Source organism: Camelus bactrianus, chromosome 18, assembly GCF_048773025.1.
Source record: "Camelus bactrianus isolate YW-2024 breed Bactrian camel chromosome 18, ASM4877302v1, whole genome shotgun sequence".
NCBI classification, from domain to species: domain Eukaryota; kingdom Metazoa; phylum Chordata; class Mammalia; order Artiodactyla; family Camelidae; genus Camelus; species Camelus bactrianus.
Window position 1 is genome coordinate 8,391,725 of NC_133556.1, and position 25,125 is coordinate 8,416,849.

Genomic DNA, 25,125 nt, shown 5'->3' on the forward strand with positions numbered 1-25,125 from the left:
CTTGTACAATTTAAATTGCTGAATTGTATGGCATGTGAATTATATCTCAATAATGCTGTCTTTTTAAGAGGTTGGCAATTGAATCTTCAGGGAATAATGAATTTAAAGACTGAAGCAGAGAGCAGAACCATGAAGATGAAGTGTTGCCTTTGCCCAATCAGCACCTGGAAGTTGCTGGCATAGTAGGTGCTCTGTAAATTAAAACCAAGGGATTGTTTCTAGAAAGAGGAACCCCCCCCCAAAAAGAAAGAGGAACCCATTGCAGCTGCTGTTTTTCGAGCACCAACTAAGTGCCAGGGATTGTGCTAGACACATATTAAGTCACCTAATCCTTAAACTACCCATTTTACAGATGATATAATTGAGACTCAGGGAATAAAGGAAATTGCTCTCGGTTATGTAGGAAGTGGCAGAGAATGCGACCCAGGTCTGTCTGACTTCAAAGCTAGGGTCTAAAAATAGACTCTAAAATTATTAATTTTTTATAAAAGTTTTCAGACTTACTCAAAAGTATGAAGAATAATGCAGTGTACCCGTGTACCTTCATTTAGCTTAGAAACTGAACTATCTCTTGGTGACACTGACACTTAGTGACCCTCTGTCTCCCTCCTGATTCCACCTGCCTTCTGCCAGACATCCATGCTGCTGAGTTTGGTGTTTACTGTTTCCATACTTCTACTTTGTACATATCTCCAAGCAATATGAAGTAGAGTATTGCATGTTTCTAAACTTTACATAAACAGTCTTATATTGAATGCACTCTTCTGAGGCTGCCTTTTTGCACTGTGTTGTTTGTGAAATTCATCCAAATTGACACGTGTAGCTGTAATTTGCTGATTTCTATTGCTGTATAGTATGAAGGGTTCCACTGTATGAAGGTTCACCGGTTCCTTTACCATTCTCCTGGGGTTGGACACTTGGGTTGTTTCCAGTTTTTTTGTTATTATAAGAAGAGCTACTATGAACATTCCCGTTCTTGTCTCCTAGTCCATGAGATCAAACACTCCTAGGTATTTGTATTGGTTTCCTATTGCTTCTGTAACAAATTACAAAATTAGGGCCTTAAAACAACACCAATTTATTATCATACAATTCTGGATGTCAGGAGTCTGAAATGGGTTTCACTTGGCTGAAATCAAGATACTGGCAGGGTCACGCTCCCTCCAGAGTCTCTAGGGGAGACTCCATTTCCTTGCCTTTTCTGGCTGCTAGAGGCTGCCTGCATTCTTTGGCTCATGGCTTCTTCCTCTACCTTCAAAGCCAGCAACATGGTGTCTTCAAATTTCTTTCTGACTCTGACCCTCTAATCCCTTTGTCACCTCTCCTTCTCTGATTCTGACCCTCCTGCCTCCCCCTTACAAGGATCATTGTGATCACATTGGGTCTGCCTGGATGATCCAGAATAATCTCTCCATCTTGAGACCGTTGACTTACTCACACCTGCAAAGTTCCTTTCACCATGGAAGGTAATACATTCACAGGTTCCAGGGGTTAGGATGTGGTGCAGAGAAGATCCAAAGAGATGGGGCAGAAAGTGGCATAAGCTTCTCCATGTAATGGCAGTGGAGTCACCTATTGAGGGGGCAGAAGTGGGTCTGGGGGTCCAAGGAGTGTGGAGAAGTTTCATCGGACTGTTACGGGGCATTCCACACAGGACACCCTGGACTGAACAAAGGTGGATTGGTGATGGAGAGGGGACAAGCTGAGGCAGGAGCTTCCACCAGATCTCCACAGCGCTTCTTAGAGTGAAGAAGGCCTGTTGCTCAGAGGGGCCAAAGGAGGGTCGGACAGGGGGAGTGTCTAGGAGACCCCTGGAAGCTTAGTGTCCAGAGGATGCAGAGCAGAACAAGGGAGATCATAGCCAGGAAACTGGGAAGTGTGGAAGGGATCTTGATAATACTCAGGACCATGATGGAGGGACAGCAGGGACTCTGGGGCACACAGTGCAGCCTGGGGATGGAGAAAGGGCATCTTGGAGGTGGTGATGTTCCAGCTGAATCTTGAAAGGGAAAATCAAATTTCAGTAACCATAAAAATGTGGAAGAAGCATTGCCTTCACAGTCTGTCACCAAGCCTGACTGACTCCATCGGTTTTGTCTTTTTCTCAGACATCTTCACCATGCCTCTTGTGCTCTGGTTGGATGGAGGGGGGCCTTGTTGGGCTCTTTCAGCCCCTGTGCCTTGGCTTATGGACTTCTCTTTGGTTTCTCTATTTTCTCCTTCAACTTTAGAACTCCTATTCATCCCTCAAAACCCAGCTCCAATATCACCTCCTCTGGTGAGCCTTTCTGATTGCCCTGGTGTCACCTCTGTGCTTTCTTAGTAGTGTGGTGAAGTGGAAAAAGCTCATTCACTACTGTTTGATTTTAGACAAGTGACAATCTCTGTGTGTCTGCTTCCTGACAATGGCACTGGCCAAGCCTAGTTGTGAAGATAAAGTACATGACATTCTCGGGCATCACATGGGACTCACAAAGGAAGACATCGAGCAGTGATACCCACCATTCTGTTTTGTACTAAAGTAAGCTGAGTGAGAATGTGACTCTGCCTTCATCCATGAGCTCCCCAAGAGCAGAGACAATGCTCCCACAGGGCCCAGTCCAGTGCCCAGCACGGAGGCATCATGTGCTCCATGGATATAGGAAGAACTGAGACTGTCGTTTACCTGTAATGTGACTTTGGGGAGGTGACATCTCTGTGAAATCTTTCCTCATCTCTAAAATAACTCATATTGGGTATCCACTTAACTACAGGTAAGGGACATTCACTATCAGTATTCCTCACATTGTGTATCATCACCCCATTTTATAGAAGGGAAAACTGAGGCCGGGGGAAGAGAATGATTTGTCCAAGTTAGCAGCTGGGCAGGAGCTCTTGGCTCACTGCCAAATTCAGAAAATTGTGTGAATTCAAGGGGTAAATGTGAAACAGCCTTGCAAACTGTAAACGCCTCGGGTGGGAGAGTCAACGCCTGGGGGCGTGGTGAATGAATGATGGCCAGGAGAGAGGGAGCCGAGAAAGGCGGCTGTACAAATCCCGACGGTAGAAGGATGGGTTTGCCAGGCGACCGCGGGTGCGGGAGGCGCGGCGCCACGCGGCTCTTCCAGGGAGAGAAGGGGTGCGGCCCGCCCCCTCCCCGCCCCACCCCCAGCCTCCGCGCCGCGGCCCCTTTAAGAGGGGGCGGGGCGCCCTCTGGCGGCGGAGCGGCGCGCGCGGCCGGAGTCGGAGCCCGAGCCGGATCCCGGAGCCGGAGCGGAGCGGAGCGGAGCCGGGGCGGAGCGGGCCGAGCGGGCCGAGCCAGCAGCCGAGCTGGGGGCGCGGGCGGGCGGCATGTACCGGGCCCGGGCGGCGCGGGCGGGGCCGGAGCCCGGCAGCCCAGGGCGCTTTGGGATCCTCAGCACCGGGCAGCTCCGGGACCTGCTTCAGGATGAGCCCAAGCTGGACCGGATCGTGCGGCTCAGCAGGAAGGTAGAGCGGGGGGCGCAGGCGGGGGGCGCGGGGGACGGGCCGCGGCCTGCCGGACCTGCCGACCGACTGAAGGGCCTCACTGGCCGAGCCTCGGGGCCGCCGGAGCCTGGCACGTACGAGTGGGCCCAGCGGAGCCGCCCCCGGGGGAGGGGGCGCCCGGAGCCGGCCTGGGGCGGGTGGGGCGCCGGAGACCCAGGGAGGCGCCTGTGCACCCCCGGGATGGCCGCGAGGCGTGTCCTACAGCGGATGCTCCAGGGAGGTGTGTTCGGGAGGCAGGGGCCGGCTGTGTTGTGGGGGGCCCTGGCTCGCACACCCACGTTCTGTAGGGCCAGAAAGGGGAGGCGCCTTCCACAGGAAAACTAGGGGCCTGTTTGACACCTGGGGGGACCGTTGGGAGGGCGTCCGTATTCTCGGGGTGCAAGAGGGGTCTTTGTGTCTTCCGTTGGGTAGGGGTACTGAAAGCTGAGGTGTGTATTCCATAGGCCACCATAAGAGAAAGTTGTATATTTCACAGGAGATAGGCCTGGGCTGGCTGTCTGTGGAGGGGCAGAAAGGGAAAGTGTACACTGGAGGGAGGCAGACAGGAGGGGCATGTGCATCCTATAGGGGACAGATGGAGGGTAGTGCGTTCTCCAGGGGCAGAGAGGGAAGGCTTGGCCCTCCTAGTAACAGAAGGAAAGAGCATTCTCCAGGGCCAGGAAAGAAAGGGGTCTGCTTTCTGCAAGAGAAGGAAAGCTGGGAGCAGGTGCTAGGGGATCGGGGAGGAAAAGGGGGTGTGTATTCCTTGGGGTGTGGGGATTCCACTGGAGAGCAGAGGAGGGTGTGTGAGGGAGGAGAGGGGGCTGGAGGGGGTGCTATGCAGGGACAGGGTGAAGACATCACTCTGGAGAGTAAGAGCGGAGGGTGGGAGTGTTTTCAGCACAAACACCTGAGGAGGAAGCAGACAAAGGCCTGGAATGAGAGGGAAGCTGCCCATGCATGGAAAATGGGACAGAGGAGGGAGGGGGACTCCTCGGGGACCTGAGCAGACATATTAATTGAAAAATTAAAAATTAACTAACATTTGTAGAGGCCTTCATAGTTTTCCGCACTTAAGTCTCACAACCAGTCTGTAAGATAGACGTTTTTTAGCTCACTTTCTGGAAGAGGAAACTGAGGCAAAGCACAGTCTGGGCTCAGTCCCTCCACCTGTTGGCTCACTATCTTGAGATTGGGGTGCCTTCGGCTTGGCCCATGGCCCCAGGGTGGCAGTAGGTGGCCATGGTCAGACTCCCTGAATGGGCCTCTTGGCTATTCCCTGCCGGCAGTTCCAGGGCCTGCAGCTGGAGCGCGAGGCGTGCCTGGCTTCCAACTACGCGCTAGCCAAGGAGAACCTGGCATTGCGGCCCCGCCTGGAGATGGGCCGCGCTGCACTGGCCATCAAGTACCAGGAGCTTCGGGAGGTGGCCGAGAGCTGTGCGGACAAGCTGCAGCGACTGGGTGAGGAGACAGCAGGACAACTGCCTGGGGTGGGGGGCAGTTGGCCATCTGGCTGGTTGGCCTTGGGAAGTGCCCTGCTCTGAAGGGTGGGACTTGGACAGATCAATTTCCCCGGGCAAGTTTGAGGGGTGCTACTCTGGGAGAACACCAGAGGTGGGGAAGTGAGCAGTCAGTAAGCAGAGCTGGGTTAGAGAGGCCAGAGGGGGACCCTGGGAGAAGGGGTCCAATTCCCAGGGGCCTTCGGTGCTCTAGGAGTCACAGCCCCTGCTTCCTCTTTTGCACGAGGACTGGGGGGGAGGCGCACAAACTGATCCTGTGGGCCATCGTTCAGGTGAGGAAACTGAGGCTGAAGGGAATTGTAGAATCACACAGAGGGTCATTGAAAGAGTCAGGATGGGGCCCTAGGGCTCTTGCCTGTCTGTCCTGGGCGACAGGCCCTGAGTGCAGGGGCTATTCACACTGTCCCTCTGTGGCCCTCAGAGGAGAGCATGCACCGCTGGAGCCCCCACTGTGCGCTGGGTTGGCTGCAGGCTGAGCTGGAAGAAGCTGAGCAGGAGGCTGAGGTGAGAGGAGGGGCAGCTGGGCCTGGGGACAGGGAGGGCCCTGTCCTCTCATCATCCCCCACCCCTTAATTCTTACACTGCAGGCTTGAGAGTCCCTCTCTTCCAGGAAGCCTGCCCTGAGTGCCTGGCCCCTAGAGCCTGCTGCATTGCTATCTGCCCTGGACACAGGGCTCGCCATCCTCACCTGTGCCTTTTCCCCCGGCTCCCTGTGAACGTCTCAGGGCGGCTTAGGCGAGGTCTACAGAGGAGCTGGGACAGACGTTTCAGTGCTGGGTTGGGAGCATAGTGCTCAGTGAGTTGGAGGAGGTGGAGCAGGAGGGGCCCTGGCCCTGGCCTCGATGAGAAACACCTAAATCTACATCAAGTGTGTCCCCATCTCTGATCTCGCCTCTTCTCTGACCTAGCAGGTCTGGTGACAGTAAGGAAATCAAGGCTTGAGTAGAGGACATTTGTCTACAAGTCAGAGGCAGACCCAGGCAGGAACTCTGGTGCCAGTCCCCAAGCTGTGGGGTGGTTGGCATTGGAAGGGATTCAGGGTGGGAATTCAGGGTAGGAGGGAGAGAGGACCAGACCTCAGTCTTTGGTCATGTCCCTCCCAAACTGTCCCTTCTCTCCTGTCCCAGGAGCAGATGGAGCAGCTGCTGCTGGGGGAACAGAGCCTGGAGGCTTTCCTGCCTGCCTTCCAACGAGGCCGTGCCCTGGCCCACCTGAGGCGGACCCAGGCCGAGAAGCTGCAGGAGCTGCTGCGACGTCGGGAGCGGTCTGGTCAGCCAGCCCCCACTGCTGCTGCGGATCCCCCCAAATCCTTCCCCGCTGCAGCTGTCCTGCCCACCGGGGCCGCCCGGGGGCCACCAGCAGTGCCCCGGAGCCTGCCCCCCTTGGACTCCCGCCCAGTGCCCCCACTGAAGGGCTCCCCCGGGTGCCCCCTAGGCCCAGCCCCTCTGCTGAGCCCTAGGCCCTCGCAGCCAGAGCCCCCCCACCGGTAGGATCCAGGGTATGGCCCCCCAATGGAGGGCCCAGACAAACTTGATGCGTGGCTCCTCCTCTTCCTCCCCCACTGCCTGGGTGGGGGGAGGGGCAGGCCCCTCCCCCTGGCCCTAGGCAGGCCCTGGCCCTGGAGGCTGAGCTGGGGAGGAGGGTCACCTGGAAGATGCCCAGAGAGAGGGCCCCAGGTGGGGTGGGCAGAGTATTATGCCTCTGGCGCTGAGGAAACTCTGCCTTTTTTTCTCCCCGGCTGGGGCCTCCTGGGTGATGGGCCAGCCCCAGTGAAAGAACTGTACTCACAGGGGCCTGAGAAGATGCCCGCTTCCTTCAAGGGGCCCTGCCTAGGGGCGCTGTGGCCCCCTGCCACTCCACTGGGCTCACACAATGCCAAGGCCGACAGTGTTTTCCATCATGTCCTGAGCCTACCTTTCACCCAGTTCTGGGGTCCACCACCTAGGAGCCAGGTGGTCAGGCTCCAAGTGCGGGGACAGGAGCGCCATGGCCCTGGGGCTACTACCTGCCCCACTCATGCTCCGGACTCTGGGGCAAGGTAGGCCAGGGACTTCTGACCTGCACAGGTGAGAATGGGCCATCCCCCGGAAAGACCATTCTGTATTTTTCTGTCCCCGTCTCCTTAGAATGGAACCTTTTTGAGGGCAGGTCCTTGTCTTTGTATGTTCTGTCCCCAGCCCCGCCTCCCAGGGGCCGTCAATAAATGTGATGATGAAGATGATGATGCTGCTCGCCTCCTCTCTGCTCCCTCCACCAGCTACTCTGCTGTTGCAGCCTCCGTATCTCAGCTCTGGCACTTCCTACTCTTGAGATGCCCTCCCTTCCTCTCTGCCCATCCAAAGCCCAGCTGTCCTTCAGGTCCAGCACTGCTCCTGCCACTTCCATGAAGTCTTCTCTGATTACCAACCCGTGGGAGTCTTTCCTAAGTCTTAACTTCCCAGTACTTCTGGCCAGAAGCTCACTCTGTTCCCCTATAGTTCTCCAATTGCCTCACCTGTATGCACCTTCTTTTCCAGGGTCGCCCGTAATCCCAGTCAGGATAATACCTGCTCCTTCTCTGGCCTGCCAAATGACCACCCCCACTGAGTGATGGAGGAGGTTCTGAAGGGCTGAAGGTTATCTGTCTTCAGCTTGGGTAAACACTAGGTGGCCAGCCTGGCTGATGATTGTGGGCCAAGAAGATGGGAGAGCAGGAACGTGTCTTGGATCAGCTTAGGTCAAGTCTAATGAGACGAAGTTTGGCAGGAAGGCATGGAAGGTCCTGCAAATAAGAGGGGACAGTCAGAGTCACATAGAAGCTAATGTGATCTTGGTCCATGTTAATAGGGATATAATCATCTAGAAAGAGGCAAGTTCTGGGTTGGCTCTACTTTTTACTGAAGTTTTAAACTCTAAGAGGGACCCCAAAACAGCACCTTTAATAATGATGAGAACGAGGATTGGGACTAAGTCCCGTGAGGAACAATTGAGGGATCTATTTGGGATATGTGTGCGTCATGTTTAGCCTTTAGTCCTAAAGGACTGCTTCACATAGAGCCAGAGGTCAATCAAGACCAGTGGGTGGAAACCACAGGTTTTGGCTCAGTATGAGGCTCTTGAGTCACGGCTGCTACTGGAGGTAGATGGTCTCCATCTCTAAAGATGTGTGACCAATACCTGAGTGACTGCTTAATGGGATCTTCAGAAATTTAGGCAATAGTTAGAGAGACTGGCACATTTGAGCTTTTGACAGACCCGCAAGCCCAGATTCACCCCTAGCAGGGGCAAAGCACTGATCGAGCCCACTTGGGGACTTCCATCCCTCATTGCCTTGGTTCTCCTACTCCTCACTGCTAGCACTTGAGCTGCTGGAGCTGAGGGGTGCTGGAGATGACACAAGGTGCCTGCCTGAGATGACAGAAGACTGAACAGCTCAGGAAGACCTGCATTCTCAGCACAGCCTCGGGCAAGCCGGGCCCCTCTCGCCCTGGCCTCCCCTTCCTGGTCCATACCTCAAGGGAGTTTTTCATTTGTAACTAAAAGGAGGAAAGGGGCTAAGGGTGGGCATGTCTGAGCTCCCTCCACTATTGTGAATTGGGGCACAGCCTCTAGAAGGCAGAGGCTAATGTCCACGGTCTGGTGCAGCCTCCCCTTCCCAGGGCAGGTAAGAAGAGAAGGAATGACCCACACAAGGGAGGAGCTGGGAAGAGAGGAGAATGTTACCATGGGAACCAGAAAGGGTCCATCAAAAGGCCTTCCACACCCCTCACCTTCCTCTAGGAGCTCAGACTCAGTTTTAGAGGAGACAGGGAGTGCAGCCCCCCTAGTATTCAGCTCCAGCATGAAAAAGACCAAAGACCTGAGGCAGGTGGGTATAGGTACCACCAGAGTGGAATGGGCCTTGCTCTGGGCCATGGGAAAGACTTAGGGTTGGATGGTTAATAAACTTTATTAACCCCTCTGCTTGAAGTTACATGGAATGTTCTGTAAAGTTCCAGGCAGCCTGGGCTCTCTCTTCTGCCTGGACACTTCTGGAACTTTCTATTTCCAAGTTTTGGGGCCCTAGGGAATGTTTTGGGTGGTAATCCTCTGTGAGAGAGGATAAACTTGAGGGTCTATGCCACAGGTTCCATGAGAAAGATACTATTATAGACCACCAGTGCTTTTACAAACCAAAAGCAAAAAATTCCCCAAGTAAAATTCCCACTCCTTTTTGATAATAAGGAGTTCTTGCCCTTCAAGAGTCTGTTATGTGGACCTCCTTATTTGGAAATCACTAGCTTCTGTGTATTTTCCTAAGCTTCCCACCTCGTTTTCCGAATATGAAACATAATAACAATAAATGTACTTTTTTTTTTTTTTTTTGCTAATCAAGGCTTACTGAGTTAAGCAGGCCTGCACCAGAGTGAGCTCAAACCTTTTATCACTGAATCGTGTGGTCACTGCAAAGCCATGGCTAAGAAGCTGCCTCTGACCCCCAAGACTAAAGAGAATTTAATGGTTTATAAGAGACCAAGTCTGACTAGCTGCAGGTTTATCCCAATTTATACAAGGATTTTACACAAGAGATTGATTGCAGGGATTGGTGTTACTGTACTGAAGGACCTCTGACTGTCTGGGAACTTGCCACCACTGTAGACCTCTCAAAAGATCCTTCTTGTCCCACAATGAGAATAAGATCAACACTGCCTCCCTGTGTAAAGTGTGAGCTCTTATAATAACATAGGTGGTAACCTAGGGATGTGCAAACTCAAAGGCCTGTAGAGGCCAGGAAGGTCAGGGTGCAAAGAAATCCACCCTCCCACATCTTCCTGGAAATGCAGGGTCCCCTTTCTTTTTTTCCCTCTTGCGAGACACAGGATAGAGAGAGAGACTTCTCTAAGAGCAAACAGGTGCAAGTGTGTGCATCAAGGCCTCTGACACGGCCCCTCTGCTGCTGGGAGTGCAGCAGGCTGGGGTGCAAGGTTCTACCTAAAGGCAGACCTTACACCTCCCGGCAGTCACGCAGGTAGGGGAGAAAGCTGAATGGTGGCACATTTTCCCATTTTTTGAGAAGTCAGAAATCTAGATTTCCAGGCAAAGTCTCCCAAGTTCTGAAAGCTGGCTGAAGTGATTTTAAGACACTGTGCCCTCCACAGCCACACGATGCGAGCAGGTTGGCTGTGGCCTGTGAACCAGGAGTCTCGGTCTGTTCTTGGTCCTCCTGTAACAGGCCTCCTTTTGCCTAGCAGCAGTCTCCTCCCAGGGTGGAGGGTGTGAACGTTGATGGGGCCGAGGCCGGCTGGGAGGGCCAACCCACTTCAAGACTAACGCCAGGGCCCCAGGCTTGAACAGCCTTAGGAGATAGTGGGGACATGGCTAGGTCCACAGTGCCACTATGACCTCATGACAGATGGTGAAGGTGAGCTCTCTGCACTGGCTTCTTGGGGATGGGAGCACTGAGCATTCCCAGCACATGCAAGTTCACGAGGTCCAGACTCAGGTCTCTCATCCTAAAATACTAACAGAGACAGAGCCTCCACAGCTTTGCCTTGGCCACCAGGGCTCCCAGCCTGGCCTGAGAGCTAAGCCGCTGAGGGTAGGTGGGCGGGCCTTCTGCAATCCTGCTCAGTGTGTGACCTTATCACAGGGCTGAGGAACGAGAGGGCAAAGGCCAGGAGAGAGCCTACTTCTCTAGTGCGCTGAATTCCAGCGAGTGGACTGAAGCAGCACTGCCACTTACCAGCTGTCCCTTCTCTCGGCCTCTCTGCATGGGATCTGGTGACCTTCCAGCAAACCCAAAGGACAGAGACAAGGACCCCCCATAGACACCACCCACCATTTCCTCAAAAGTGGGTGTGGTGGCCACTCAGGCTCCACCCTTGGTGTCTCAGCTTCAGGTGGCTATAAGGGATGGAGATATATATTCTGTCAATATTGACCAACGGACAGCTCACTGGTCTAAGGCAGGCTATTCTTACTCACTGTGGCTCATGCTGAGACCATTACAGAGGGCAAGTTGCACCCAGTGAACGAAACACCAGAACCTCGCAAGGAACCAAGGGATCTTACTCCCTCAGCACTAGGATGTGTAAAGAATGTTTTTACCCAGCAATAAATAAAGGATAATGGAGGGAAAAGCAGTTTGGCTCAGGAGGAATAAGTCCTGATCAAGCCCAAAGACAGTATCACAATAGCCTAGACATGTATACCTTTGAGTCCTGCTGTCCTGTCTCCCCATTTAGGATCTGTGCACACTGTTCACTCAGCCTCGTACTGTACCTGCACCCCCATACCCACCTCAGTGAGCACAGCCTGGGCAAGCTGGGCCCCTCTGGTCCATCTGCCTTCCTAGGTCCAAACTTCTAGTTTTGTATTTGTGACCAAAGGTGAAAAGGGATAGAAGCTGACCATGTCTCAACCTTCCTTCACTGTCAGGAACTGGAGAGAGCCCCTAAAAGGCAGGGGCTCATGGCCAAGGCCTGGTTCAGCCTCTCCTCCCCAGGACAGGTAAGAAGTTGAGAAAGGAATGAGTTAGGACAATCATAGGGGGGTCAGGAGGGGAGAAATGATGTAGGAGCTAGTTGTGTGTGTATGTCAGGGGTAGGGGGTGGTGTCCTTCAAAAAGCCTCCCATATATCTCCTTTTCCACGCAAAGCCCAGACTCAGTTTCAGGGATGGTAGGGAGTGGGTTCTCTTAAGAGTTCAGCTCTGGGCTAAAAAAACCAGAGGCAGGCAGGATGGCACTAAAAAGAGGAGAGTGGGCCTAGCTCTAGGCCCAAGGAAAGGCTTAGAGTTGGATGGTTAATATTTTATTGACTACCCTGTTTGGAGTTGCATGGAATGTTCCAGAGGTTTCACAGAGTCTGGACCCCACCACCCCAAACATTCAGGAGCTTTCCATCTACCTCTATGTTCTGGGGCCCAGGGAATGTTCTTGGCTATGATCTTCACCAGGAGGAAACAAAACGAGAGGTCTATGGCAAGGTGCCTGTGAGAAAGGCCCCAGATATCACAGACCACTAGTGCTTTTACAAAACCCAAAAGAACTCCAACCCCATTTGACAGAAACTCAAATAGAATCTTGCCCCAAGGACACTCTGTTATGCCCCATCTCCTTGGCTGAGAATCACTAGCCTCTGTACATTTTACTAAGTTTCACTTCCTGTAGTTTGTGTTTCGTAAAGAACAGACTTTCCCACTTGTTTTCCAAATATGAAACATAATAACATTAATGTTCTTTTTGAAAGTACATGTGCCCTTCCCCCCAAACCAAGGCTCATGGAGCCCAGCAGGTCTGAACCAGTGTGGGCTTAAATCTTTACTACTGAGTCATATGGTCACTGCAAAGTCATGACCAAGAGCTTGCTCCCAACTTTCAAGGCTAGAGAAAACTGAAGGCTTTCCAAGAGACCAAGTTGAACTAGCTGTAGGTTTATCCCCATTTATACAAGGATTTCACACACAAGATTGAGTGCAGGAATTAGTATTAATATAGCAAAGCACCTCTGTCTTTGTTTAGAACCTAGACTTAGGCCCTCACCCCTGTGGTAGATCTCCTGCAAAGGTTTCCTGATCCCAGCTTTACACTCAACCCCAGGGCATAAACGCTCGAGTACCTACACAGCTAACCCACACCCCACATGCTGAGATTTGGGGTTAAGACAGCTGGATTACCACAGCTCTAGCCAACTGATGACCGACTGCTTAGCAGCAATTTGGAATAGAGGGAAGGAAAAAAACCTCAGCCAGCTCTGAATAAGTAAGTTTCCGCCACGTGCCTCCTGTCCCTCAGTAGTCCTGTCTCCTCCAAACTCCCCCAATTCCCACAGCCTCAAGCAGCCACGTTTCAAGGACTTGGCTTGTAGGGCCTGTGATAAGCACTGCAAGCAAAACAGGAGGACAGGCCACATTCAGGCAACTCAAACTGCCAGTTTGTTGCTCTATTTCTGGGATGGGATGAGCTGCAGTTAGTGATGGGTTCAGCTGCTCAACAGATGACCAGGTGACAGGCACACTGTCCCAAGGATAAACCTGACTCTACTGGCATTGTATTTTAATCACCAAGCCCATTAGAACACAGATAATCAAGTGTAACAGGCCTCAAGAAAGCAAATGATTTGCTCCTCTGCCGAAATGCCCACAGAGTAACTTCTCCAAAGTCATACAATAGATAAGCATGGGCACAGGAATGCTGATTCCTGTGCCCCATGACCTTACTTTCCCACTCCCATCAACAGAAGGGGGAGTGGGATCTGGGGCTGACCACCACACAACGGCAAGGTTTCCACAGATCACATCCTTATGCTACATCAGATCTCACCTGTGGCTTGGGGAACTCACAGAAAGACAGTTTCATACAACCCCAGAATCTTTCTTTTGGCAGCCAACAATTGGTCACATTGCACATTTCAAGGTTAGAGAGGAGCCCCACGCTACAAACGTGGGGCAGGCAGAAGCAGGTAAGTCTTGCTCAGGGGCTTACAAGAAAGCCAGAGCAAGTGTCCTGGAAGTTAACAACCTCTGGAAGCAGGCACCCCCGGGGCTCCAGGAAACCCTTTCCTCTCGGGCTTTCGGGACTCTTCACTGGGGGCCTCTTTCTCGGGCATCAAGTCTCCTTTTCCGGGCCAGAGGCGTACGGATGTGCAGGTCAACGGCTAAGCTGGCCAGGTGGGGAAGAGGACGGGGAGAGCGGGTCTTTCGGACCCCAGCAGAGGTAGACAACGGAAGGCAAAGTGTTCAAGATGACAGGAAAGGCCATTTTCTTGGGGGGCTGGCTGGGGGCTGCTCCCCTGCCCTCTACTCTCCGATTAAAAACGAAAGCCCATGATGATGAAGATTATGAGCAGAACGAAGATTAAAGCCGTGTCTCGGGTCTCGTCCCAGTGTAAGCCCTTCTTGGCCCGATCCTCCCGCTGCTTGCGAAGGGCCTCTCGTCGGGCCCTCAGGTGCCGTTCGCGCTTCAGCTGCTCGCCGTAATGAGCCTGGTAGAAGGCGTCAAAGTCGAACATGGGGCGGTTGCCACCCGGCGAGGCCTGACCGCGACCCTGGGTCCGAGAGGCGGGCGGCGGGGTGCGGGGCGAGTCCGGGTCGGCGGAGGGTGTCTTGGAAGGCCGGACTCCAGGGCCGCGCAGGTCCTCGTCGCTGAGCAAGCCGCGGTCATACTTGCGACGCAGGGTGGCACTGCCCAGCACCACGTAGGCCTGGGAGATGCGCGTGAAGCGCTCGGCAGCCTCGACGCTCCCCGAGTTGCGGTCCGGGTGATAGAGGAAGCTCTGCCGGTAGTATGCCGCCTTGATTTGCGCCTGGGTGGCCGTAGAAGGGACGCCAAGCAGCTCATAGAGCGCCGTGCGCGAGTACGGCCCGTCACTCTGGGAATAAAAACTTGCTTCCAGGCCCAGACCCAGTCCTAGGTTTTGAGGAAATCTCCGGGCCTGCCACAACCTCCACAGAAACAACCGCGGCCACCTCAGATTGCGCCGGGCCGCCATCTTGCATGAAGCCGGCAGGCGGTGCAAGATGAACTGGCCAATGGGAGGCGTGCGTTGTTCGCAGCCCGTCGGCCCTGTAGCCATTTGGGTAAAAGAGAAGGCGGGGAGAGTGGGTGGAGCATGCGTCTTACGAGGCGGGCGCCCGGCCGATGACATAAAAGCCGGGCTCGAGGAGCCGCTCGCGGCGTTTGTGCTGCTGCGGCGTGGGTATGGCGTCTCGTGGGCGGAGACCGGAGCACAGCGGGCCCCCGGAGCTGGTGAGGCCTGTGGTCCACGGGCACCCGTCTCTTCTTTCCTAGGGTCTCCGCATCTTGATTCCTCCTCCGACTCTCCTTGTTTTTTTCTCGTTTCTGCAGTTTTACGACAAGAATGAAGCCCGGAAATACGTGCGCAAGTAAGGGGATGCTGGATATTGCGGGGCGTCGGGGGGTCGGGAACCGGCAAGTTGCTCTGACTGGGGGGACCTTGCTTGGAAAGCACGCAGAATTTGAGAGTGGGGAAAGGAAGAGACCTGCGTTGTTCCCATTTTTTAATACTGGCAGAATCAACTTTAAACTTCCGAATTCTCTGGGTCTCTAACCTTAGCATCAGAATGGGAGTGAGCATATCTGTTTTCTCTAATGTGACAGTTTAAGCGTGCGTTAAAATAGGTAGGAGGCAGTGGATACGTGTAAGGTGTCAGTGCTGTTGACGAGAAGGAAATAATATTCATAGAATGCTTACTGTGTGCCCCGTTTACATTATCTCAGTAAATCCTCAGAACAGCTGTTGATATAGTATCTGGTTTTCACAGAATAATTTGTATGATTACAAAGTCATTTACCAGGTAAGGGCTGGAGCAGGGGCTTCCAAACCTATTGTTTCCAATACAGTGCTCTGTAGAAAGTTCTTCAGGTAACTTTTCTCCTTTTTTGTTCAAATTAGAGTCTAGGACAGAGAGAGTCAGCAGAAATCTCTGGCCAGTTACCATTATGTAGCAAATAAAAGCTTTTTTCCTCCAGCTGCAGAGCCCTGTGTTGGGCATTTTTGAGAACTATTAGGTGCGATTCTTTTCCTTGTTCTTGGGAAAGCCAAATATACTCTATACTACTTCTTTTCAATGTGGTAACCAATGGCTACTAGCCATCTATTGAAAACATGTTTAGTCTGAATTACTTAGTATGAAGAAAATGTACAATATTTTATTGACCGTTTTTTATATTGATTTTGTTTTGAAATTATATTTGGAACATACTGCGTTAAATAAAATTTAATATTGACTACATTGGGTTTAGTTAATTTTACGTATTAATTTCTTTTTAACTGTGGCCTCTAGAATGTCCTCTGTAGCTTGCCTTACGTTTCTCGTGGACAACAGTCCTGTAGATTTTTCTTGTGCCTTGTTGACCCTTCTATAGGAGAGTTAACTATGGTGGATAATTCTCTAGAAAATATGTTCTACAACATCGAAGCCTGATCGTGTTGAAAATACCCAATGATTGTTCGTTAGATAAATGATTTTGCTCTTTTTACTTTAGCTTTGCAGCTGGTACAATTTTACTTGGTTTTACAACAAAAAGTGTTTTATTACATGGAATTTTGGGATCAGTTATAAATAGCTGTAGGTGAGTTTGTTGGCCGGTAGAGTACCTTGAGATGATTGTTCCTTTTTCTCTTTCTTTGTTTTTTTTTTTTTTTTTTTTTTGACCTGGGTGAGGTTTCAGCCCAGAACTCCTTTTACCACTTGCTTGTGTTTCTGTCTCCCTAGCTCACGGATGATTGATGTTCAAACCAAAATGGCTGGGCGAGCATTGGAGCTCCTTTATCTGCCCGAGGATCAGCCTTGTTACCTGTTGGATATTGGGTGAGATCTGGGGGCCCATAGTCCAGGTGGTGGGATGTTTTTGTTTCTCACACTGTTAGAGTCCCTGTTTGAATGTGTCTTTCAGCTGCGGTTCTGGGCTGAGTGGAGATTACCTCTCGGATGAGGGGCACTACTGGGTGGGCATTGATATCAGCCCTGCCATGCTGGGTAAGTTTATCCTGTTAAGCACTGGGGTGCACTGACCTCCATGAATATGGGGCAATGATGCAAATCATGATTCCCTTACCTCCTCTTCTCTGATGTAGATGCTGCCTTGGACAGAGACACGGAAGGAGACTTGCTTCTGGGGGACATGGGTCAGGGCATTCCCTTCAAACCAGGCTCCTTTGATGGTTGTATCAGGTAAGAGTCTTCACGCCCTGCTTTTAGTCCTACAGGCCGGTGCTTCCCAGATCTGGCTATGCAGCAGTGTCACAAAGGATACTGAAAAACACACATCTCCCAAGATTTTCAGATTTATAAGGTCAGAGCAATGCCCCCAAATATGCACTTTTAAATGTATTTCAGATCTACTCCTGTAATTGTCTTGCACTGCCAGGTTCAGGCACCATGGTATAGATTTCTCTGTATGTGTGGGGGTGGGGGTGGGGGAGGGGTGGTCTTCTGAACTCTAGGAGCCATTTTATGGGTCCTAGCAGACATTTTGTGGGTCCCAGGAACCATTTTATGGGTCCCAGGAGACATTTTGTGGGTCCAGTAGCCATCTTGTTGACTTCTCTTCAAAGAACTTTGTAGTGGAGAGTGGCCCTGACTGCTCCAGTCTCTTCAATGACTTAGGAGTTCTTTCTGAGTTGTCTGGGTCAAGTTTTGAATGTGTACGTAGTACTTTGATAATGGATTTTAGAACATTGAAATTATCATTGGAAACATGAAATTCTTTGTCTTCTGTTCTAAATTCTGTTCAGTGTTTGGTTTAGTGTTTTGTTGACTGGGTGGAGGTAGGTAGGGACTAGGGAGGAAGTCACAGTTTAATCGTTACCTGAGGGGAGACCTCCTGTGATCATAGAGCTGTAGGGTTACATAGTAGGGATCTGGGTGAGGAGTACAAATTTGGATTTGAGGATTTTCTCCTAGGGTAAGGGATTAGCTTACATCTGGGAACAAGATTAGGGAGGAAAAAAAAACATTTAAAAGATAGCGATTGCTCTTCAGTAATGATCAGGTGGGATGTTCTAAGCTGCAGAAAATCAAAGCCAGGAATATGGCTTTGTATGTTTAGGTAGTAGGTAGTCATTGTTAGTTAGCTTTTAAGGAGAGGTGGTATGGCAAGCCTTTTTTCTTGAACATTTGTTACATGCAAGAATAGCCGCTTGAGGTTTTAATTTAAATCTAGGGATCGTGGAGACACTTAGCAGGTACAGTTAAAGGAAGTGATTTGGGAAGAGTGAATGACTTTAAGTCCTGTGAAGCGTGTTTCCCTTGGTTAGAGGAAGGGAGTGAAGGGATAGATGGCAGAGACCTTGACCTGCTGAGCAGTTCAAACGTGAGATGTGTGTAGAAACAAGATTAAGGAAGTGTTTCTTTGAACTGACTGCAAGGAAGTTCACACTCACCTTCTGTAGACCCTGGTTGTGCAGTGTTACAGAACAGTGACCTGGGGTAGAGGATGGCTCCATGCTATAATGCTTAGCATGCCAAAGGTCCTGGCTTCAATCCTCAGTACTTCTATTAAAATATATATGATAAATGTAATCACCCCTCCCCCCAAAAGAAAAAAATATAATCAAAATAGTGACCTAGAGTGGAGTCGCACATGCCAGCAGTGTGGACGGGAGGGTTCCACCTGGAGATGGAGGCTGTGTGGTGGTAGTGTGAGGAGGCAGGGAGGAGCCATGTGTATCACTCCCCTTCCTGACTTAGGTGCCTTCCTTTTTCAGCATTTCGGCTGTACAGTGGCTCTGTAATGCTAACAAGAAGTCTGACATTCCTGCCAAGCGGCTGTACTGCTTTTTTTCTTCTCTTTATTCTGTTCTGGTGAGTATGAGATATCCTCCCCCCTAGGTCTGACTACTTGTCCCTCTCTTGCCCTGGAGGTATCATGATGAAGGAGAGGCGTCCCATGGGAATGTTGTTCAGATGGGACCACAGGGGATGGCAGGACCTTACTGTGGTTACTTCTGTCTGTCCCAGCCCCTCAGCCTATAAATAGAAAGCTCAGTGGGTTGACACTCTCTAATGAAACGCAAGACACTGATGTCAGAATCTGAGACTGATCACAACTCCTATGTCCACTGTGCTGAATTTTAATCAGAAGCTGGTTTGAGGGCTTGGACTCCACAGAGTGAGGACAGGGACATCATGTCTAGGCCACAAAGGGGACACCTTCCAGAGTGTTCACATCCTCTGGCTCCCACTTTGCCCTCCCCTCACTGCTGATGCTCAAGTGGGAGCAGTGTGTTTTATTTACCACTGTGAGAGCTTTCATTAATCTTGTCGTTATAACTGATGGCCTTGATTTGTTGTTTACTCATATTAGTTGATAGTTTGAGATTCTAAGCTCTAAAAATGAGTTCTTTGACTCTTTCCTTTTTTTGGAGGTCCAGGTGTTTCTTGGTCTCCTTAGTCTCTTAGTCTCCTCGCCTGACCCCTGGCTTTCTTAGGGTGGGTTGTCCCTGCAGATGGCTGGCTGGTCTTGTGCATTAGGTGGTTTCTCTCCTCCTCAGCCCCTGGGGTTAACCTGAAGTTTTGAGGGCTTTCTCTCTGCTGAAATGCTCTTTCCCAGACATTTAATAGCAGCTCCCTACTACATGCAGGTCTCTGCTCAAGCATCCTTCAGAGAGAGGCCTTCTTTGAACCAAAAGTAAATTTGATAGTTTCTGGCATGCACCATCCCTCGTCCTAACTTGTTTTTCTTTTTGGCACTTAATCACCACTGTTGATATAGCTGTCTCCCCTCACTTTGGTTGACTCTTTGTTGATGGTTGTATCCCTGGCCCTGACCTTGCACATACTGAGAACTCCATAAGTATTTCATGACTAAGGAAAGGAGGAGTGTCTGGGTCCGGACCCCGTGGGATATCTTTAAGACAGTGGTGCTTCTGTTGCAGGCCCGGGGAGCCAGAGCTGTCCTGCAGCTGTACCCTGAGAACTCAGAGCAGGTGAGCCCTTTGGCCTGCTGCGGGGGTGGGGGAGCAGGACAGGTCACCTGTTCCGCTCCTCACTCACCTGCCCTCCTGCTGTTGGGAAGTGACAGAACAAGGAACCTTAGGCTGATTGGTGGGAAAGGAGGGAGTGGGCTCCTGAGGTTGGTCACTGTGGGCCCTGCTGGCATGTTTTATGACCTAATGTCCTAAGGAAGAGGGATACCGGGCCCAGGGATAGGATGTTTGTCTTCTCTTGACAGATAAACCATATACTATTAATTTTCATAAGCAAAGAAGGAAATGGGGATGGGGGAGAGTTCTGTGGAGTGTGGTGCATGAGGAATGAGAGGGTAGGAGGTTCCGACTCTGAAAGTCAGCTGGCGAGCTGTCCCTGACTAATAACATGAATGAGTCTGCCTCCCAGTTGGTGGCCATCCATTTCCTGAGATTTGAGTGGGGTGGTGCATCCCTGACTAGAAAGTAAGAATTAGGGGAATTGCTTGTTCTGTGGTCCCCAAGGGAGGTGTCTGCCATGGCTGATTCTGCACTTTCTCTGCATGGCTTTTGGGGACTCAGAATTAGGAACAGTCTGATAGGGAAGACCTTCAGTTCTCCCAGGGGAGGTCCATCCTGGGGCCAGACTGGCTTCTTAAGGGGAGTGGAGGGGAACCTGCTGCTCCCCCAGCTGCCCTGCCTGACTCCCTGGCCTTCTTTCCCCAGTTGGAGCTGATCACAACCCAGGCCACCAAGGCTGGCTTCACTGGTGGTGTGGTGGTGGACTACCCCAACAGCGCCAAAGCCAAGAAGTGAGTGCTGGGGGCCAGGGCACTGCCTGCGCTGCAGGAGAGAGGGTGGTGGTGTGGACCTCACAGGCCACTAATGAGTGGACCAGAGCAGTGCTGACTGGGGTCACCAGGGCCCTGGCAGGCAAGAGGCCTCGCTGTGTCTGTACCTGTTTATGAGTGGGAGGGTGAGAACTGATCTCGTCCTGTGAGGCTGTCTGAGCCCAGTGCTCACTCTGCTTTCTTGTTTCAGGTTCTACCTCTGTTTGTTTTCTGGACCTACAACCTTTATACCAAAGGTGAGGGGTCCTGAGCTTGTAGGCCATGTCTTTTGGGTTCTCTTCTTGTGGGGCTTGGCCAAGTACCTGTCGGAAGGGCTCAGGCCTGGGTACCTAAGCCTCCTGGGGTGGGTGGATGGGTTGAGAGATCTCCAAGGTGATCTAAGAGCACTTTGGCTCCTGCAGGGCCTGGATGAAGATGAGGAAGAGGAGGCCAGGGAGTCCACGTTCACGACTGAGAGGTAATGCTGTTGTTTAGCCCTGCTTAAGGTGCAGGCGGTCCCTAAGGTGGTCCCTAAGGTGGCCAGACTCCTCCATTTCTCTGCTTTCACCGTGTCTCAGGGTCTGACATGGCAGTGACACCAAGGTGGAAGTAGAGCTGGAGAACCCTTTGGGACTGTGCCTGCACCTGCCTGTGGCTGAGTGACTGTGGGCAGCCTTCCTCTCTGCCCTCTTGCCATGTTTAGCAGGCTGTCTCCTCCTCCCAAAGGCTGCTTCCTCCACCCCCATCCTGGACCCCATCCCTTCGTGGCTTGTGTGGCTCCCTTTTCTCTCCTGCATCCTCATCTCTACTCTCCTGAGTCACTCCCATCAGCACACAAACGTGCGGCACAATTTTTCCTGTCTTAAAAAAGATCTTCCTTAGCCCCGTAACAGCTTCTGACTGCCGCCCTGTTTACCAGCCTCTCTTCATAACAGATCTCCTGGAACTCGCCGTTCTCCCTGTCCCTTCCCTGGCTCATGCTTCTGTCTAATCAGAAATTGCTCTTGTCAAGGCCACCACCAACCTGTCTTGCCAAATCCACGGTCACTTCTCCTTCAGTCTCCTCTGACCTCACTGTAACTTGGTAGTAAATGACGCAGCCCATCACTCCCTTAACTCTTTCCTCCCCTCAGCCTCCTTCCCCCGGCCTGGTTTCCTGTTAACCTCACCGGCTGTTCTTTCTTGGTCCACCCTTTGGCCCAGCCTGGACCCCTGCTCTCTCTGTGCTGCCTTAAACACCACGTTTAGATGAACTCCCAGGCTTACATCCTTGGTCTCAGCCCCACCTCTGATTTCCAAACCACCTCGGCCCCTAAACATCTGTGCCTGAACTACTCACCGGTTTTTGGAACAAGACAGAGCTCTTGGTTTTCACCCCTGAACTTCCTTCTTTATGTCTTACGTTCTCAGCCCTTCCCTCCTCCTCATGTCTCACATCCAGACAGTCCATCCCTTTTCCCCACTCCCACCTGCTCTGCTCACCACTGCCCTTGCCTGGATTACTGAAAGCTGCCTCACTTGTCTCCCTACTTCTGTCTGCCTTTTTGAATCCATTTTCTGTGCAGCAAGGCTGTGCCTTTTTCTTTTTCTTTTACTTTTAAAAAATGTAGATCGTTTCTTGTTACCATTTCTCTGTTCAGTATCTTCAGTTGAGTTCTTACCTTTATTTTCCCTAACACCTTTCACTGCTCTAAATCATAAATAATTATTTACTTGGGTATTATTTCTATCCCCAGCTAGAATTAAAACTTGGTGGGAACTTGTATTATATCCCTGACACCAGAAGAGTGTCTTGTAAGCAAAAGGTATTCAGTGTTTGTTGAAGAACAATTGATTATACAGTAGTGAAGGAGAAGATTATTTCTTAGTTCTGATTGATAGGAGTGAAATGTTTTCAGACTTCTAGGACATTTAAGAGGCAAAAGGGGCAGACGATGGATGAATTTGGAAATCCCACGAATGGTGAAAATCATGAGTGTGGCCCTCCTGTCCACCACGGGTTGGTGCCCTCTGGCCCTCTGGGGTCCTCTCCCTTACCTTCCCCAGCCCATTCTCCACGGGGACTTGGGGGCCTCTCCCAGATGTTTCTGCTCTAAGGTGCCCATCACTTGCTCACAGGGAGTGGTCCCACCTGCTGCTCCATGGGGAAGGTACAAGTGACTCCCTCCGTCCATCTTAGGCTCCCTCTTGTCCTCACACTGGTGCCTACAGATGACATGTCCTAACTGTAAACTTAGGTAAGTCATGGGACCTGAGCATCCATTTCTCATCTGTTTAAAGGTGGAGGTACATGCCACCCGCCCAGGCAGTGCGAGGGCAGGTTTGTACGGGACTCAGCACAGTGCCCTCCAGGCTCCTCCTGTGGAAGTCCTCCGAGTTGAGCGGGGAGGAGGCTGGTGTCTGTCGTTGGGCTTATCAGGGGCTTATCCCGGTACTGTCACATTCAGGCCGCTTCTTATAAATGCATAGGTAAATAAGAAAACGTTGTTGAAACCTTTATCTAATTTATTTCTTGCTTTTTTTTTTTTTTTGCACCAACTTTGCTTAATCTATGTATTCCTTAATCCTTGCCACTTGGCCTCCGTCCCCTCTGGCACTTGTGTGGACACTTCCCTCTTGGCACCTGTGGTCTGGCCACCCTCCATCCTCACTGCTCTCTGTCTCCGCTGATGCCTCTTTTCCCATCGTCCCTTTTGCAGCTCACATCTTGCCCCGTTCGACCTCACTACCTCTATGCTTGTCCTTCCTTAGAGACTCCTGGGGATGATTCCTGCTTTGCACCTGGCACATCAGACTCCTGCTCCCTAATTGTGGGCCTTCAACTTTCTTTCATGAACTGCTGTCTCCGTACACCCTAAAGTCTAGATCACGTTGTGTCGTTCCTTGGGTATAAAGCATCACTGCGTCCCTACTGCTCACTGGAGGGAGAACACATTCCTTGCTGGTGGTCGCACTTCCATGAACTGGCCTAGCCAAGTGAGATTCTGAGATTTCTTTTTTTAAATCTGACTTTTATTACTACGTTAGAACGGATGAGAAGTAGCAGCAAAAAGGGTCTGTCATGCAGTCCAGCTTTCACTAGTCCTCAGGCAAGGAGGAAAGTGTGCAGGAGAATTACTCCATCCTCAGCAGACCCTCGGCGTCTCACTTGGACCCACCGCCTCCTTAGATCTATGAATCCAAGCATCAGACTCCTCTGCTGACCTTCCCCTTCAGTCCTTCCCAGTGCCTCATTTTCATATACTGCTTCTGGTCTGGAATGCTGCCCTACCTTCTACATTAAGAAATACCAGCTTATCTCCATGGCCCTCTTGTTTTTCCCAGAATCTGCTTTTCCTATTCCTGTCACTCCTTTAGCAGCTGCTGGCCTCTCTGCACTCACTTTGCCTAGTGCAGGTGGTCTCTGCCACAGCCCAGCCACGGGCTCTTGAAGGGCGGGGCTGATTCATACCCCCATAGAACGTCCACGGGCCGTGTGTGCAGGTGCTCAGGAAATGGTTACTCAAATGACAAGCAGCCTCCATGGTGTGTTATGCTGGAAACAGTTTAATTCCAACTGTCAAGTGGGGATGTGGTCTGAGGGCCCAGACTCCCCCTGTTCTCAGGGCCTCTCTCCCATGAAGCTGTGGGGGTCTCTTTTCTCCTCAGTCAGGACCAGAGGCCAAGATCAGCCCTTGAGGATCATCGTCAGGGCTGCCACGAGCCAGGCAGCCTTGTTTTCCTACCTCAGACATTTGTACTTGCTGGGAGCCCCAGCCTGTTTGTACCAGGCTCACTGACCCCACAACCAGGCTAGGTTCTTAAGTGGCAACAGTGGGCCTGGGGCCTCTGGCTTTCCTTGGATGCTGCCAGGCTCTTGTGAGCTGATCCTGGCCTGAGTGGCCCCCAAAGCAGCTCCGCCCCTGCCTGCACCGCTGGCAAATGTGCACTTCAGTGGTCGCCTACAGCAAGGCTGCCTGCTGTCGAGGGGGCCCTCCACGTCCTGCCTCCTTCTACACAACTGCTCTGGCCCCCGCGATCCCAGCAGAAAGGGGTGTCCAGAATGGGGGCTTCTTTTGTGGAAGGGGCATCTTGAGAGAAGCTCACCATGTTTCCCTGCCCGGGTTAACCTGAGTGTCAGCCAGGCCACTCCGTCCCCCAGTTCATAGCCATGTCTCCTGCGCAGGGTCCCATGTAGGATGCTGAGACGGGGGCTGGTGAGGAAGAGCCGAGGGTGGGTGCTGGAGAAGAAGGCGCGGCGCCGGCGGCAGGGCAAGTGAGTACGGGCTGGGGGTGGGCTGCGGGCTGGGGGTCGTCCACCCAGTGGTCCCACGGGTTCTTCGTTCTTTTTCCTGAAACAGCCCTGTTCTTTCTGCCCTGTTACTTCTTTGCACAGGGAGGTCCGACCCGACACTCAGTACACCGGCCGCAGGCGCAGGCCCCGCTTCTGAGCAGGCAGCTGTGCCCAAGGGGACAATGTGGGGACTGCACAGTCATGAGCTGTGCCACCCGGCCCAGGCACTGGCCTCGGGAGAGTTTTCTGTATTGACGTGCCTACTTTATCTGCTGACAAAAATAGTGTTTTAGAAAAGTTCTACAAAGTTTTAAAGTTCAAATATTTTCTTCGCTAAAGGTTCTGAGAGCGTCTTATTTTTGTTCTAAAAGCAGTAAGCCACTTTCTGTGGAACTCTGGCATTTTCTAGCTCTGTGATCCTCAATAAATTTCTGAAGTTCCTCTATTCGTGGGGGCTTGATTCCTATGTACAAATTAGGTTTAAAGAATTTAAATGTATGAAAACATTCTTTTAACCTGCAGGGAACACAAGTAGATTAAGTTAGGGCTGCTGCTATTACATGTAACTTAGGTGTAACTGTTACACAACACTAGGCGAAGTTGGGAAGGATGAGCAGGATGAAATT

General features: G+C 51.6%; 3 protein-coding genes and 1 non-coding gene across 8 annotated transcripts; 3 read left to right on the forward strand and 1 right to left on the reverse strand.

Annotated features, from left to right (window-relative positions):
* Positions 1 to 3,059: 3,059 nt before the first annotated feature.
* VPS37D (VPS37D subunit of ESCRT-I) lies at positions 3,060 to 7,227 on the forward strand. Its single transcript, XM_074345919.1, has 4 exons — positions 3,060 to 3,468; positions 4,776 to 4,947; positions 5,428 to 5,510; positions 6,134 to 7,227. The coding sequence occupies exons 1-4, from the start codon at positions 3,331 to 3,333 to the stop codon at positions 6,494 to 6,496; spliced, it is 756 nt and encodes a 251-aa protein (XP_074202020.1). The 5' UTR covers positions 3,060 to 3,330; the 3' UTR covers positions 6,497 to 7,227.
* Positions 7,211 to 14,488, reverse strand: DNAJC30 (DnaJ heat shock protein family (Hsp40) member C30). Of its 2 annotated transcripts, XR_006720861.2 has the most exons (2): positions 13,288 to 14,488; positions 7,211 to 7,767 (listed from the first exon to the last, which is right to left on the reverse strand). XR_006720861.2 is itself a non-coding variant. In XM_045508398.2 (1 exon), the coding sequence occupies exon 1, from the start codon at positions 14,453 to 14,455 to the stop codon at positions 13,775 to 13,777; it is 681 nt and encodes a 226-aa protein (XP_045364354.1). In that variant the 5' UTR covers positions 14,456 to 14,488; the 3' UTR covers positions 11,761 to 13,774. The 2 variants fall into 2 exon arrangements, 1 of the variants encoding a protein (XP_045364354.1); XM_045508398.2 differs by lacking the exon at positions 7,211 to 7,767 and having other exon boundaries at positions 11,761 to 14,488.
* A 102-nt stretch (positions 14,489 to 14,590) lies between these two features.
* On the forward strand, positions 14,591 to 24,944 carry BUD23 (BUD23 rRNA methyltransferase and ribosome maturation factor). 4 transcript variants are annotated; one of them, XR_006720860.2, is made up of 14 exons: positions 14,591 to 14,712; positions 14,812 to 14,849; positions 16,203 to 16,298; positions 16,384 to 16,466; positions 16,565 to 16,661; positions 18,197 to 18,293; positions 19,367 to 19,417; positions 20,123 to 20,208; positions 20,438 to 20,483; positions 20,649 to 20,704; positions 22,125 to 22,225; positions 22,345 to 22,463; positions 24,392 to 24,481; positions 24,602 to 24,628. XR_006720860.2 is itself a non-coding variant. In XM_010972349.3 (12 exons), exons 1-12 carry the CDS (start codon positions 14,665 to 14,667, stop codon positions 24,654 to 24,656), a joined length of 843 nt encoding a protein of 280 aa, XP_010970651.1. In that variant the 5' UTR covers positions 14,591 to 14,664; the 3' UTR covers positions 24,657 to 24,944. The 4 variants fall into 4 exon arrangements, 2 of the variants coding, with proteins under 2 accessions (XP_010970651.1, XP_074202019.1); XR_006720859.2 differs by lacking the exon at positions 24,602 to 24,628 and having other exon boundaries at positions 22,125 to 22,463; XM_010972349.3 differs by lacking the exons at positions 22,125 to 22,225; positions 22,345 to 22,463 and having other exon boundaries at positions 24,602 to 24,944.
* Positions 23,832 to 23,962, forward strand: LOC123613508 (small Cajal body-specific RNA 20). Its single transcript, XR_006720872.1, has one exon.
* Positions 24,945 to 25,125: the final 181 nt, after the last annotated feature.

What these genes read in the sequence shown, in the direction of transcription:
- BUD23 (XM_074345918.1), top strand. Translation starts at nt 14,665, where the DNA reads ATGGCGTCTCGTGGGCGGAGACCGGAGCACAGCGGGCCCCCGGAGCTG. An exon ending in TATCAGCCCTGCCATGCTGG is followed by an intron (nt 16,467 to 16,564) that starts GTAAGTTTATCC and finishes TCTCTGATGTAG; the next exon opens with ATGCTGCCTTGGACAGAGAC. An exon ending in CTACAACCTTTATACCAAAG is followed by an intron (nt 20,484 to 20,648) that starts GTGAGGGGTCCT and finishes TGGCTCCTGCAG; the next exon opens with GGCCTGGATGAAGATGAGGA.
- DNAJC30 (XM_045508398.2), bottom strand. Translation starts at nt 14,455, where the DNA reads ATGGCGGCCCGGCGCAATCTGAGGTGGCCGCGGTTGTTTCTGTGGAGG.
- VPS37D (XM_074345919.1), top strand. Translation starts at nt 3,331, where the DNA reads ATGTACCGGGCCCGGGCGGCGCGGGCGGGGCCGGAGCCCGGCAGCCCA. An exon ending in GGACAAGCTGCAGCGACTGG is followed by an intron (nt 4,948 to 5,427) that starts GTGAGGAGACAG and finishes TGTGGCCCTCAG; the next exon opens with AGGAGAGCATGCACCGCTGG. An exon ending in AAGCTGAGCAGGAGGCTGAG is followed by an intron (nt 5,511 to 6,133) that starts GTGAGAGGAGGG and finishes CTCCTGTCCCAG; the next exon opens with GAGCAGATGGAGCAGCTGCT.